This window comes from Piliocolobus tephrosceles, chromosome 18, assembly GCF_002776525.5.
Source record: "Piliocolobus tephrosceles isolate RC106 chromosome 18, ASM277652v3, whole genome shotgun sequence".
Lineage (NCBI taxonomy): Eukaryota > Metazoa > Chordata > Mammalia > Primates > Cercopithecidae > Piliocolobus > Piliocolobus tephrosceles.
The window spans coordinates 55,514,642-55,530,716 of record NC_045451.1 but is presented as its reverse complement, the minus strand read 5'-3'; the positions used below and the strand labels follow the sequence as shown (position 1 = coordinate 55,530,716).

The 16,075-nt window shown below is 47.5% G+C and overlaps 1 protein-coding gene across 1 annotated transcript in view; it reads right to left on the bottom strand.

The window, feature by feature from the left end:
- KCTD1 (potassium channel tetramerization domain containing 1) overlaps positions 1-1,905 on the bottom strand; it is a 93,347-nt gene extending 91,442 nt beyond the window's left edge. Inside the window, exon 1 of the mRNA XM_023207755.3 lies at positions 96-1,905. Within this exon, the coding sequence (XP_023063523.1) occupies positions 96-1,904 (1,809 nt within the window). The 5' untranslated portion in view covers position 1,905. The remainder of the gene's footprint in view (positions 1-95) is intronic.
- Between the last annotated feature and the right edge of the window lie 14,170 nt (positions 1,906-16,075).

The following is a 16,075-nucleotide window of genomic DNA, read 5'->3' as shown; positions in this document are numbered from 1 at the left end:
AAAACTTCCCCCCTACCCCGAGCTGCATTAGCACAAAAGTTAGTCCCGAAGTGCTACCAAAGAAACATTTCATGCATAGAGTTTGGTTTGGTTACCTGGGTGGGGGAAACAATAGCAGGTGAAACTACTGTGGGAGAATTGGTGCTTCTGTGCCCATTGGCTTCTGGAAGAAGAGGCAGGGGGTCGTGTTTCACGGAAACCACCACCACCGCATCCACAGGCTCCGAGGGGCGGATACAAAGTCTTTTGGGGGAAGAGGGGCCGCAGATTTCCCCCGACCCGAACACCGATTCGTACAGGGCGCGCTTGGGCGCAGCCTCGGATTTCACGTCGGGCCCGACCTGGCTGTCTTTGGGGAGGATGTAAGTGTTCCCCAGCGAGGGCGGCTGGGGGCGGTGGTGGTGGGAGGGATGGGTGGGGGGGTGGTGGGAGTGGTGCCGTGCCGCCCCGTTCAGAGCCTCGGCGTAGCAGCCCTGCGGGGCGGGCGAGCCCAGCTTGGTGCCAATGCCCGCGATGCTGTTGAGCGTGGCGATGGAGACGGCGCCGATGCAGTGGTTGGTGTAGGTCTTGGAGAGCTTAGCCGCCTTGGACAGCATCTGCATCCTAGTGCCTAGCAAGTTCTTGCCGATGGCTTTGTTCTCATACCAGGTCACATCGCCCTCGCTGCAGTGGTCCCGGGGCCGCTGGAAGAATGCCTTACAGAGAGGGTTGCGTTTCGACAGGTACTTGACGAAGCTGGCGTAGGGGCAGAACTCGGTGCCCGTCTCATACATGCGGGGCAAGTTCTCCTCGTCGCTGCTCTCGGCGCGCTTCTTGCTCCACGACGAGGAGCGCGACTTGTGGTAGGGCCCGAGGGACTTGAAGTAGACGAACTTGCGACCGTCCTCGTCCATGGCCAGCCCAAAAGAGTCCTCCTCCAACTCGCGCTGGTTCTCGCGGCCGCGGGTACAGAAGTACATGCACGTCTCGAACCAGACCTTGTTGAGCAGCCCGAAGGGCGTGTTGGTGCTGAAGACGCTGGAGGTGTACAGCTTGCGCAGGTCGGCGCGCGTGATGGCTTGCTTCTGCACCACCGGCCCGGCGCCCTGCTCCTCGAGCTTGCGGATGACCGCGGCCAGCGTCAGGTTGGCGCTGCGCAGCTCGGGATCCTTGGTGAGGTCGAGCGTGCGGCAGTACGGGGGCTCATTGAGGTAGCGGTTGAGGGAGCTGCGGATGCTGATGAGCGACGACTTGCTGTAGAGCTGGCCGCTCTTGGAGCGGGCCTCGGCATAGAAGGAGCGCAGCACGCGGCACAGCGCCCCCTTGTCCATGGTCTCGAAGTCCGGGCTCTGCGCCTTCTCGCTCAGGTACTCCCGGAAGATGCGCACGGCGTAGCGGGTGGCCAGCCGGGTGTTCTCGCTCAGCCGGGCCCGCTCGGGGCGCTGCAGCACGTCGGGGTCCAGCTCGGCGCCGTCCCCGGGCGGCCCGCCGCGGGCCCGGGGCGCCAGCAGTCGCGGAGGCGCCTCGGGCTCCAGCGCTGCGCTCTGGTCCATATTGATCATATGGACCGGCTCGGGCTCCAGCTCCTCCCCGGCCGAGTCCTCGGGCTCCAGGGGCTCGTCCCAGTCCAGCCCCATCTCCTCCTCTTCCTCCTCCTCCTCGTCCTCCTCCAGCCCCCCACCTCCGTCCTCCTCCTCCTCCTCGTCCCCCGTTATCTGCACCTCCTGGATCTCGTCCTCCTCCTCCTCTTCCTCCTCCTCCTCGCCCGCGCTGCAGTAGTGCGGACGGCCGTGGCGGCGGCCGCGGCCCCCCGCGCCACGCTCGCCCTCGCCCCGCTCCCCATTGTTCTCGGCGGCGGCGGCGGCGGCGCTGGCGCTGCCGCCGGCGCTGGTGTTACAGTCCCCGCTGCCAGGCATTCTCGCCATATTGCCGTCTCTCTGCCAGTCCTCGGGCAGGGCGCATGCGCTATATTGGACCGCAGCGCTGAGAGCTTTTGTGTTTAATGACCTTCAGCTACCGGGAGGCAAAGCCGGGCTCTTAAAGGAGCCGCGCTCCAATTGTCATTCCCGAGCGCAGCTCCGGAGGGGCAGCGGCGCGCAGGAGATGGAGGGGAAGGGGGAGGGGGGGACAAGTTAGACGGGAGAGATAGGGTAAAGGACGGAGGCTGACCAGACCTTCTTCCTCCCCCACCCGGCTCCCACTTCTAAGAAAACTTTGAAGGAAAAAAAAAAGGCAAGGGAGGGAGAGCTGTCGGTGGGGGCGAAACACTCCCAACTTACCCTCTGGCGGAGAATTGCGCGGGCCCGGGCAGGAGAGAGGGAGGGCCGGCGAGAGGGCGGGATGGTCTCGTTTCTCTAAGTAATGCCCGAGGAGCAGTGCCCCTTCCACTGCCCCCTCATTGCCCCCCGGAGCCGGGGGGTCGGGGCGGCGGCTGCGCCGGGCGGGCCACGGGTGCTGCCGCGGGAAACCCGTGTCTGGGGCCGCCCGGAGCGGAGCGGAGCAGGCAGGTTAATGAGCAGGGTGGAGGAGGCACGGCGAGGCCCCGCACCCTCTCGGCGCCCGCGGCCAGGGCGCAGCGGGCGAGGCTTGGGAGCGGGATGGGGCTGGCGGCGGCAGCGGCTCCCCCACCTACTTGCTGCCGGCGAGGCGCGGGGGCCTGGGGCCAGCCGCGCGGCTCCCAACTCCCTTTCCGACTCTTGCAAAGGAGCGAAACACGCCCCACGTCAGCCTCATCCCTTTCGACTTTTCCAACAGCCACATTTAAGCTGTCATTAAAGACCTGGGGCGCTCCCCGTAGGTCTGGGGCAAGTCCGCGCCGGTCTAGCCAGCCCCGGGAAGGAGCGAGCGAGGGAAGACTGGGAGGGGCCGGTGGGAGGGGAGACGAGGGAAGAGGCGCTCGGGACCCCAAGGGCCCCAGGGACCCTCCCGCACCCGCCCGGGGCGCCGCCCTCCTTGCCCCCGGGCAAAGTGACACAACTCCCTCGGGCGAGGCGCTCCACCAGGCTGGAGCTAAAGTCTCCCTAAGGCCTGTCGGGCAGGCGGAAAAAGCGAACTTGAGTCTCGGCCGACCCTGCCACCGCCACAATTCGCAATTCGGAGCCGGAGCGCACTCTCACTCAAAGTTTGCCAGCCGCCATTCGTTCGCCCTCCGGGCTGCGCTGCCCCAGGCGCGCGGGGGCGGGCACCTCGGAAACTGGAAAAGCAGCCAAAGAGCTCGCCGGGTCCCGCTTTCCCATAGGAGACACTGCCCCACTTCCAGCCAAACGCCCGCCCCCGGCGCGCCCAGGCTCCGGGCGCGTCCTTGCGTCGCCGCCTCCCGCTCTCCCGGCCCAGGGGCAGCGTCCCAGAGTCGCCCAGGACCTCGGCTGTTCTCTTAGGAGACACAGTCCAGGCCACCTTAGGAGCTCGCGCTGCATCCTTTCACCTTCTCCCGCAGCCCGTGTGTCCCCTGGTGCGCGGGCCAGCTGCGAGTCCCTGGGGTGAGGGGACTCGAGGGAGTAAGGTCCCCAGCAGCGCGGCCCGGTGCCAGGACGTCCTCGTGGGAGACAGCCTCGCCTGCTCCTCGGGTGCCCTCGAATTTGCCTCCAAGTCCAAATTCTCGGCAATTAGGCTGTGAGAATCTTGTCAACTGCCTGTTCCCCCCTTCCCTGGCCCTCCTGTCTTGCTCTCAAGGGATACATTTTACGCATCAATTAAAACCCATCCATCATTTTTTTTTTTTTTTTTTTTTAAGAAAGAATGAAAGACCAGGTCTCAGGGCCGCGTGGGCTTCTGAGTGGGAGTTGAGGATGTCTTTTTCTGCAGCGAACACTGCTGGTCCTCCGCGTGCCTCCCCAGCCCTGGACGCCACCCGAGCTTTGGGGAAACCGCGCCAGGTGTGAAACAAGTTAGAGCAAGTCCCTGCCTCGCGGGCCGCCTCCGGCTCCTTAGGGAAACACACACACACACACACACACACCACGCTCTCATCCGCCCTGCTCTCCGCGGAGAACCGTCCGGGAATCGTCCCCGAGGTGCGGTCCGAGAGGTGGCCGGCTTTGTTCACAATGCACTGCCCTCCCCACCCGCCCTGGACACGTGCAGAAAGGCGTGTTCGTTTCTCCGAGGCTGCGGTGAGAAGCTAAGTTAGTTGCACACTCGGACCCGCATGTAGTGAGCTGGCACACACTAGTCACACACGGCTACTTCCAGAGGACTGGCCCTTTGTCCTGGGATGCTCCCAGGTTTTCGGGCCGCGGTGCGGAGAACTCAGGTGGGTGCCCGGCAAGTTACCTACCAGGGGCTGATCCCCTGCGGCCCTTGCCATAAGCGCAGGGACCCGGGGGCCGCGCTGGCTCCGGGCTGTGCTCCTGGCTTGGCCGGGGACCCAGGCCCACGCTCCAGCCTGGGAGCGGAGCTCCCCTCCAGGTCTCCCCACCTCTGCGGGCGGCGGGGTCCACCCCCGCTCCCACCAGCTCCCCTCCCTACTGGGCGAGCTGCTTTGAATTGCTTGCAGTTTGCCGGAGGCGGTGTGCTGGGTTGGACGCTCCGGGAAACAAAGCAACCCAAAACAGCTCCCAGTTGACGTCAACTTATTTCCAGAAAAGAAAATAGTTTTGTGCTCCCAGGACAAAATACCCCCCAGGGCAGGTCTCTACTGGCAAAAGTCAGAGGAAAGAAAACCCCAAGCACAAATAACTTTTTAACGGACTTGGAAAAGCAGCAGTTTTGGGTGCTGCTTGGACAGTTTGCAAACAAGGGGCAGGACCCGCGCTTAAATTCGATATGAAAAACGCACCTTGGAAAGTATGCCTTGGCCTGATTATCGGGCAACTGTGGATCTGCTTCGTTGCACCAGCTCCGGAAAGGCTACCAAAATGATCTGCCCGTAGGATACTTCATTAAATACTGGAAAAGAAGACGTCTTTGGGCTACTATCTGTAGGAGTGATGGGAAGAACACCCAGAAAAACAGATATGAACCCTGCTTTCCCTTGACCAAAAAAAAAAAAAAAGAAAGAAAAAAAAGTTGCTTAATTTTTAAAACCCAATAACACAAAATTACAGTGGAGTTCATAAAGTAGTTCAATTCCAAGTTTAATAAATGATCCCTTAAAAACATCCTGTGGTTCCATACAACTCAATTCCAAAATGAAAGAATCAAAAAAGCTTTCTTCTTATTATTTCTGTAGAGGCAATATTGGTTGTCGTTCTGCCTATCAGCCAGCATTCGATTCCTCTACTTGACCTCTCCATATCATGAAGTCCATTGACTACCACCTTGACAATCGAAGCTGCCGGTCACCCCTTTGAAAGGATGCTTTATTTCTTGTGCAGGAATCATGACTTCTTTATAATCCCAGCACTATAGGGAACATTTATTGCAATTATTTAACTGTCAGAACTCTTTATGGTATGATGTTTACAACTTTTAACAAGATTCTCCATCTTGTGTTGGTGGGGGTGGGGAGGTCTCTTTGTATATTTGTGCTTCTCCACTTCTCAGAATACTTGAAAATAGTGAAACGGTTATTTCGGGATGAAAAACTCCAAATGTTTCCCCCTTGATTCATAACCCAACTACTTCCATTTCAGGCTAACATTTTATGAAAGGTTATACTATACAGAATCATATTCAGCTCTTCCTCCTTTTTGCTTCCAGTCTTCTGAGTATCATCCCTGTTAATATACTGGATATAGTTGCTTTTTATCTGCCTGTTTCCTCTCTACTAAAGCAACACACACCCTTGTAGTTTCAGTCTGGTGCCTGGGGACACGGTAAGCACTTGTCATTTATATTGAATGAAGAGAATCTGTGTTTGGTTAAATCTTACATTTTGCAGGGAAGTTTTTGTGAAAAATTAAAAATAACATGAATCTAAAGTTCTATATTAAAAACCAGGACAAATAGTAACTACAAGGCAACATTATTGCTTGCAAGTTAAAATGAATTTAATGGCTGCTTTGGATGAATATTCCCTTATCATTAATTCTCTCTCTAGTGGAACATGCTTTAGAAAGTTATTGCAGAAGTAGAGTGAGGGACCCTTTTCTCTCAGCAGAGTTAATGTTGCCTGTTCTGAAGGCAAATCTGGGGAATGGAAGTGTCTCTATTAAGAGAGGTGGGCTGGGGAGGATTTAAATTGTTAAATTTGAGGAATTTTGTGGGCTCTTGAGAGCAGAGGCCAGAAAAAGCATTTAGTTCATCATTTTAAAGACACAAATTAAAACAGAACGCCATACTCTCTTGATGTAATTACTAAAAGATTCATAAAGGGCTTTCAAGGCTAAATATGAATTCAAATTGAAACTATTTTGGTATATCTTGGTTTTAGAGGTTTTTTGTTTTGTTTTGTTTCTTTTGAGACAGGGTCTTATTCTTTTCACCCAGGCTGGAGTGCAGTGGCATGATTATGGCTCACTGCAGCCTCAACCTCCTGGGCTCAAGTGATCCTGCCATCTCATCTTCCCAAGTAGCTGGGACTACAGGCCTGCTCTACCAAGCCTTCCTAGTTTTTGTATTTTTTGTAGAGATAAGTTTCCCCATGTTGCCCATGCTGATCCTGAGCTCCTGGGCTCAAGTGAGCCACCACTCCTGTCTCAGAGTTTAGCTATTAATTCTGTTGAATTCAACTGAAGATCATCTTGAGTAATGTTTTTTGAACTCAGATGAAGATTGAACCCATGTAATCTAAGTTGACAAAGTGCAAGAAAAGAAAAATAACTCCACAGGAGTAGAAACTATGTCTTATTTATTTCTGTATTTCCAGTTCATTTCCAATTCAGTTTCTTGGTCTATTTTAGCAGAGCGACTGGCACATAGTAGATACTCAATAAATATACACACATTTATGTGTGGGGAGAAAGCTAACTTCAACAAAACGTTGTATAGCAGAGTGGTGAAAAACTCTCTCTGAAGCCAGCCTACCTGGGTGTGAATCCTAGTTTGCCTTACTAACCACCCTTTTCTATGGCTCAGTTCTCTCATTATATTACCTGGGTGATGATGATAACAGTCCCTACCCCTCAGGATTGTTTTGAGAATGAAATAAGTTGATATGCACAAAATACTTAACACATTGTCTGGAACATTCATACACATGCAACCATTACTTCTTATTTATTAAGGCCCTATTGTTTCCCAAGCTTGATAGCAAACAAGAAAACTAAGGCCAGAGAGGAGAAAAAAAAAAAAAAGTGAAGACATTTTCCCAAGGTCTCCCAGACCTGACCAGGGCAGGCAAGTCTGGTTCCATAGGCCGTGCTTGAACCACTTGACCATATTCAGCCTCTAGGAACCAAAGAGTGAAGAGAGGAAGACAGACAGAGAGACAGAGAAAAAAAAAAAAAAGAAAGAAAAGAAAGGAAGGAAAGAATGAAAGAAATAAAGAGGAAGGAAAGAAAAAGTCTTCAATAATTCGGAAAGAAAGGAAAATAAAGAAGGAAGGAAGGAAAGAAAGAAAATAAAGAAAATTCAAGGGAACAATTCAGAAAGAAAAAGCAAGAAAGAAGGAATGAAAAAACAAGAAAGAAGGAAGGAAAAAGAAAGAAGAAAAAATCTTCAAGGGAACAATTCAGAAAGAAATAAAAGAAAAAAGAAAAGAAGGAAAGAGAAGAAAGAGAGAAAGAAGAGAAGAGAAGAGAAGAGAAGAGAAAAAAGAAAGAATCTTCAAGGGAAAAAATCCCTACCATTAAAATACCCCTGTGTATAATTGGATTTGGGAAACTTGGAAAGGCAGAATAGTACTTTGCCAATGTCTTGGACTGTGACACAACATATAAATGGACTGAGAAACAGTGTCACCTCTGTCACTTGGCCACCTAAACACTGGTACAATTTTTCTTGGCTATTGGAAGTAGGGACCCATCTGTGTCTTAGAAGAAATGGCAGTGAAGAATTCAGAGACAAAAGGAATGCCCAGAGATTCAACCAGACTAGAAAGAGGTGCTTTCTGTTGAAATCCTGGGCTATTGTGAATCTCCTGGGGCAAAAAGGGTATTCCTACTTTTTTCTTCAATGCTTTGTCAAAAAACAGGTCAGAGTAAACTTAATGCAGTAATTGACAGAAATAGAATATTTAGTTCCTAATTGCTACCTGGTAACTACAATTCTAGGTCTTTCCACCTAATAATCACCTACTTGTTTCCTGGGCTATTTGTGAAACAAATAATGTACAAGAGAAATGTAGTTTTCCATAAGTAAATTGGGTTTTTGTCAAGCATAAAAGTGTAACATCTTTCATCGTTATAATATTCTGATCATGAAACTTCACTTGGTTAATAAAGAAGTCAAATGTAAAGGTTGTCAAAGTTAAAAGAAACCTAAAATTCAGAATGATTGTCATTTCTTTATCTTCTAGTTGTATGTCTGTAAAAGGTATGTGGGATTAAAGTGGACATTAGTCCTGTTATTAAATAAAATTTTATTTCAGTGTCATTGGAATACTAATTATGGTGGAAAAGGAGATAAAGGTATGTGATAATATGTCATGTAACAAATATGTATTATTTAAATAGTGGAAGAACTACTTACAATGGTCTCACAATCTAAAATATTCCTGAAACGATTTGCTGTGATTTCAAATAAAGTGGTCTGTTAACTTAGTAAAAGCAAAACAAATAAAAACTTAAACACTTTCTACCCAAATGTTGGTATGAAAATGTTATCCTTATCTTCTTTTAACTGTCAATATCAATTAAAATGTCCTTTTACAGGAGAATCGCTTGAACCTGGGAGGCAAAGTTTGCAGTGAGCGATTGCACACTGCACTCCAGCCTGGGCAACAAGAGTGAAACTCTGTCTCAAAAATAAAAATAAAATAGCCTTTTAAGAATGCAATTATTAGGCAACCTCTTCAAAAGCCATGAAAATGTTCATATTCTTTGACCCACAAATTGCTTCTAGAAGTTCATCTTCTTAGGAAATATCCTGTTTTACTTGTATTTTGGTAAAGTTTGGTTTATTGCATCCAGGCCACTTGGACAAATGAATTTTTTGGCATATGTCACAAACTATGCTGTAGAACTACATTTTATGTCTTAGAGACCTATCTTTGTTCACAGAAGTTTAGAGAATAAGTATTTGTGGAATGGAGAAGAAAGAAGTTCAATTAGGGTAAAATCATGTCTTATCAATGTTCTATAGCAATGTCAGTTACCATTTAATGAGTAACGATAATGATAGTGAAAATAAACGTTCTGTACTCAAAGGGCAAAACGAGATAAATTTTAAAGCTCGTATTTCAATATCTTCATGACACTGAGAAAGTTTAAGGACCAGATTTTTAAGCTCTAGATATCAGAAACTGGTATCTGGGTGTATTGGGGCAATTCACAGGATGTGCTGAGGAGTGGGTATGTACCTGCCCCGTGGCTGTGTTTCTAAATGAACTAAAAAAGAAAAGAAAAAAAAATCCTCTTTTAAATACCCAGAAGCACTAACCCACATTTTGAACTAATTGACTTACTTTTTCTTAGGAAAGCTTAATTTAACTGATAGGGGCACATGGGTTTATCTGAATATTTAAAGAAGCCCTGGGATGGGTTTGTTCTATTTCTTTAATTTGATGCCAGAGATCCAGGCTTTGCACCTGATGGAAGGAGACTGCCTTGGAGAGGGGCAAAGAAGCAGCAAACATTGTGACCTGGTCCCTCTCTTCTGTGACCTAAGTTTGCAGAGCCAGGGCATGATTGCTCCCAGGGGAAGCCTCACCATTCTTCATGTTTAGTCTTCCTACAGCCTGTCCCTGGATTAGGACACCCCGGGGGTCACATGGTGTCATTACTCCCGATAAAAACAAACTCCCTGACATGGACTGCATCTGTTGTATTACAATCTTTTCTCGTTATAGCTCATTGCCTTAAACTAAAAAGCACAAAACAAAAATGTGGTTTATCATTCTTTTCTGATTGTAAAAGCAGTAAGTGTTCATTGGCAAAGATTTGGGAAGTACAGAAATCTGGAAACATATATGTGTCATATTTCTTTCTTGCTAACGTGTAGTGAATGCTTGCTGTGAGCCTGGGTTTTTACATTAACACTCTCGATTTCTTCTTATGAGTATATGTGAGGGTTGTTTCTATTCCTATTTCACATGTGTAGAAACACAGAGAGCTTCGATAACTTGCCCAGCCTCACGGAGTTAGTGAGGCCAGACTGTAGGGCACACACACTTTCTGAACAACTCACCAGACCATGACCTTTGAGTTCTATTTCCACTGCCAGAGACAACCACCCAAATACATTTGGGTGTTATATCCGTGATTTCAATCACATGCCATTTACCGTTTAAGTACTACATACAGTATTTGAAAATCTGTAATTCAAACTATGTAATCAGTGGATTTTTGGCAAACTCTGCCAAGCACCTGCTAAGAGTCAGGAAGGAAAGAAGGCTCTCTCCAGGAGCTCCCTGACTCCAGGGAGGGGCAAATTTTCAATAAGCCCAAAATGGTCAATAGTGTTTCTTCTGTCAATAGCATTTCTCCTGTCTTTCTTTTTTTTTTTTTTTTTTTGAGACGGAGTCTCGCTCTGTCGCCCAGGCTGGAGTGCAGTGGCTGATCTCGGCTCACTGCAAGCTCCGCCTCCCGGGTTTACCCCATTCTCCTGCCTCAGCCTCCGGAGTAGCTGGGACTACAGGCGCTCGCCACTACGCCCGGCTAGTTTTTTGTATTTTTTTAGTAGAGACGGGGTTTCACCGTGTTAGCCAGGATGGTCTCGATCTCCTGACCTAGTGATCCACCCGTCTCGGCCTCCCACAGTGCTGGGATTACAGGCTTGAGCCACCATGCCCGGCCTCTCCTGTCTTTCTTATGGTTATCTTAGTGCAGTCTGCCATAGAAAACACACAAACTTATTCTCTATCCACCTCTGAGAAGTTAGTTGAACTGTCAGAGTTTGAGGATGAATTCCTCAAGCTTTTCTTGCTATTTATATGGTGTTACTTACAGAATACAGCTTTTAAGTGGATGGCCACTGAAATGCCCAGGAAAGTGTTTGCTGTGGCTACTGTTCCCAGTTCAGTGACACTTTGGATATGGTAAGTGCTTTTTAGACCTCAGTACCATGCTTTAGTGGTCAACATGCTTTCTAAATTCACTATTAACTTTGCTTTCCTAGAATTGCTAGTTTTTAGATTTACAGCCTGAGATATATTAACTTTAGAGTACATCAGAATTAGCTGAATTACCTGGAGAACTTGCTTAAAATATGCAGATTCATGGGTGCCAACTTCAGAGATTCTGATTTAGTAGCTCTTGAGTGTGGCCCAGGAATGTATATTTTTAACACACAGCTCAAACAATTCTAATACTAATGTGACCACACTTTGAGAAACACTGCCTCAAAGCTCATATATTAAGCAATAAAATAGTTTCCTCTCTAGCCATCATTCTGGGGCGGTGAATTCACTTGAAAATTGAATGCAAGTTGTGAAACCTCTTCAGAAGATGCACACACACACACATACACACACCAATTTTGCCTACCATTTCAGCAGGGATTGGAGTCAAGCCTGCTTTCTTGAAGCTCTGCAGCTACCTGGTCTCCAATACCACTTTAATATATATCCTCCCCTGGTCAAAACATCATCGTGGCTCCTTTCTTACTTTAGTTTCAAGTCCAAACTCCCCAGAGTCTTGCCACAGTCTAATTTCCTGACATTCTCTGTTTCATCTCCCTGATATGAGTCCAGCTCTCTGCTGGGAAGACTCCAGAGAGTTCTGGAGAGCTCAGACACTGGGAGGACATTTGGCTGGGAGTCCCCAGGGCAGTGATCATGGAACTTGCGTGTGTTTCCAAATCACCCGGAAGGCTTGTTGAAGCAGGGTGCCTACATTTCTCAAAAGAAGACATACAAATGACAAACAGGCACATGAAAATGTGCTCAACATCATTGATCATCAGAGAAATGCAAATCAAAACTACAATGAGATATCATCTCACCCCAGTTAAAATGGCTTACATCCAAAAGACAGGCAATAACAAATGCTGGCGAGGATATGGAGAAGAGGGAATGCTTGTACGCTGTTGGTGGGAATGTAAATTAGTACAACCACTATGGAGAATAGTTTGGAGGTTCCTCAAAAAACTAAAAATAGAGCTTCCGTACAATCCAGCAATCCCACTGCTGGATATATACCAAAAAGATAGGAAATCAGTATATAGATGAGATATCTGTACTTCCATGTTTGTTGCAGCACTGTTGACAATAGCTAAGATCTGGAAGCAACCTCAGTGTCCGTCAACAGATGAATAGATAAAGAAAATGTGGCTTGTATACACAATGGAGTACTATTCAGCCATAGAAAAGAATGAGATCGGCCAGGCACAGTGGCTCAAGCCTGTAAGCCCAGCACTTTGAGAGGCTGAAGCTGGCAGATCACAAGGTCAAGAGATTGAGACCATCCTGGCCAACATGGTGAAACCCCATCTCTACTAAAAATACAAAAAATTAGCTGGGCGTGGTGGTACGCACCTGTAGTCCCACTACTCAGGAGGCTGAGGCAGGAGGATCACTTGAATCTGGGAGGTGGAGGTTGCAGTGAGCCGAGATTGCGCCACTGCACTCCAGCCTGGGTGACAGAGGAAGAGTCCGTCTCAAAAAAAAAAAAAAAAAAAAAAGCAAAAAAAGAAAAAGAAAAGAAAAGAAAAGAATGAGATCCTGTCATCTGCACCAACCTGGATGGAACTGGGGGTCATTATGTTAACTGAAAGAAACCAAGCACAGAAAGATAAACATCCCATGTTCTTACTGGAGATAGAGAGGAGAAGGATGGTTACCAGAGACTGGGAAGGGTAGTGGGGTGGTTGGAGGAGTGGTGGGAGGATTAATGGGTACAACAAAATTAGAAAGAATGAATAAGACCTGCTATTTGATAGCACAACAGGGGGACTATAGTCAATAATAATTTAACTGTATATTTTAAAATAACTATAAAAAGTATAATTGGATTGTTTGTAACACAAAGGACAAATGCTTGAGGGGATGGATACCCCATTCTCCATGATGTGATTATTATGCATTGCATGCCTTACCAAAATATCTCATGTGCCCCCAAAATACACACACCTACTATGTACGCACAAAAAAGAAAATAAGAAAAGAAGAGAAAAGAGAAGAAATAGAGTGCTGGGTTCACCCTCAGAGTGTCTGATTCAGCCAGTCTGGGGTGGAGCTGAGCATGTGCACACCCTCAGGTGATGATGCTGCTGCTGGTTCCTGGACCCCACTGTGAGAACCACTGGCCTAGAACAGGCAGATATACATCCCCAGAGGGAAGAATCAGCATAGCAAAGGAGGAATGGTGGGGCTAAGGATCAAGGGTGTGGAGCCTGGTGAGCCTCTCTGGGTCAATTCAGGAGGACTAGGGGGTTCAGAATCTTTTTTATGGCTCCCATGGTAGGAGGGGCTGTTAAAAGGCCTGAAGCAGAATGGACTGAACCCTAAAATATCAACTTCCTTTCCAATGGGGAAATTCCCCCTCTCCCTTCCACTGATCTAAATTGTCTTGATTCTTTAAGGCCCAGCTCTGAGTCCCATGTCTTTAGGAGGGTCGAAAGCAGTGACCTTCTGCTGCAGGATGCAATGGCCAGGCCCTTTTGCCAGTGCCCTTCAGTGGAGCACTCTCCCTTTGGTTGTAAGTTGCAAGGTCTCAGATTTGCATTTGGCTTTTCTTCCTTCTTGGGGTTCCTTCTCTTTGGGAGGCTTCACATTACATGTGATTCTCAACATTGGCTATACTTTAGAATCACCAGGGGAGCTTTTACAAATTTAAACACTGCAGAATAATGTAAGACAAATATTAGCCCTTGCCACCCCCCCCCAACCAGAAAAAAAAAAAAAATAAGGAAATCGTGCCAAATTTTGTTTAAGTATTCAACATAGGATACATGGGTGTTCATTCTCTCTACTTTTGTCTATGACAAACATTCTCACAATAAAAAATATGTATCAATGCCAGATCCCACCCCAGATTTGTTCAAATAAAAGCTCCTCCAGCTACGTGTGAGCCCCCCAAGAGCCCCTTGTACACTCTGGTTTTCTGTTACTAAATTCTTTTTAATCCTTCTTCAGGCCTCTCCTAGACTGCAGTGATTCTTGTGATTGGTTGCATGTTAATATCACCCGGAGAACTTGCAAAAAATACTGATACCCAGATCCTTTTCCAAAAGAACCAGATCAAATAGGTCTGGGAAGTGGCCTGGGCATGAGGACTTTTCAAAGTCCTACAGGTGATTCTAATGTGCAGCTAAGATTGGGACCCACTGCCCTTAGACTGGCACCATTCACACATGTCTATTCAGGGGTCCTCGATATCAGGTCTGGCAGGGGGTGGGGAAGGGTGTGTTCTGGGGTATGTTTAGGTGGTCTGTGAACCTGCAGAAATTGTATGCAAAATGTTCTGTACATGTACATCTGTATATTTTTCTAGAATTAAAATCCATAGCTTTCCACATCTTAAAGGAGTCTGTGATGCAAAATAGTTCGAGAAACATCCATGTGGGTGTAGAGCAATAAGCATATGCATCCTCTGTCGTTGCTAGAAGGGTAAATGGTACAGTCTTTTTAGAGGACAGCAGAAAAATGCACATCCCTTTCAACGCAGTAATTCATTTCTAGAAATGGGCTGCACACAAAGATATATGTACAAAGGTGCTCTTGAAGCATTGTTTGTAATAAAGAATCATTGGATACAATCTAACTTCAGAGGCAGATGATGAATAAATAAATTATGTATCATCTATTCAACAGAACACTATCTATAGATACAAAGAATAATGTCGGTTTGTAAGTGCTGAGTGCAATGATCTCCAAGACATCTTATTAAGCAAGATAAAAACATTAGTGAAAAGTGTAAGCCCATTTGCTGAAAAAAAACTCTCTAACCTAAAATGATCCATACATATTTTACAAATGTAACTGCAGTAGAGTAAAAAGAAAACACATAAAATCATTTACGGTGGTGACTTTGGGAGAAGAGAGTGGCATTGAGGGCCTTTAACTTCTTATACTCCATACTTTGGTATTGTTTGAATTTTGCAACGTGAGTATGTGTCCCTTTATTGCTTATTTAATAGGAATTGGGTCCATGTGCTGTCATTTCTGAACTCTGTCTCCATGGCCATTGTTGCTCTGTTGAGTGGCCCATGTCTCCAGGTGCCTATTGTAGATATATGTCCTGGGTCTCTCTGCTTGCATGTCAAGCAGGTCCTCCAAACCCAGTAAGTCTAAAACCAACACAATGATCTTCTTACCACCCCAACCCTCTGTTCTAGATGTTTCTATTATAGTGCCTGCCACACCTCAGACCTTTCTAAGGACACTGCCTTGCTCACAACCACTGATCAAGGGACAGATTTGTCAAGCCAAGTGGTCTATCACATGACCAGCAATTATAATGAATGTGCCCAAGGATGGGTCCCTGGGCAGCCAATCCCTGGGCTAACTAGAAGGCTGGATTGAAACTCCTGAGCCAAGCAGTCTCTCTTTCTCTAGGAATCAGGGTCAGAGTAGTCAGTAGTTAGAAGAAAGGGGGCAGGGCCATGGAATCAGCCCAGTCCCATGCTGGCATGAGCACCTGCTGAGGGCCTGGGCTGCTCTGTATCCAGAACCACAGTCTAGTCGGCCTCCAAGGAGTCTCACTCTCCTAGAGTGCTGATGTTGGGTTTGAATGAGGTTCCACTTCCCTTTTAGTCTCACTATATCCCTACATTTAATCAGCCCTGTCTTAAATTTCTCTTGCTTACAACCAAGAAATCCTAACTATGCCTTCGCCTTCTGCCCAGGTGCAACTCCCATATCTCAGACTCAGGGAAAGTCACCACAATTCACCCTGTATCCATAACTGAAAACTGGACAATATCCCATCCTCCTTCTCACTCTTTCTCAGACTCCACTTCCACTGAAGCACCAAGCCCTGCCAATTGTATCTCAAGATTTGTTTGTTTGTTTTTGAGATAGGGCTATGCAGGCTGGACTCCAGTGGTGCCATCTCAGCTCACTGCAGCCTTGACCTCCCAGGCTCAAGCGACTTTCCCACCTTAGTCTCCTAAGCAGCTGGAACTACAGGCACACAACACCACACTCAGTGAATTTTTATTTTTTGTGTGTGAAGAC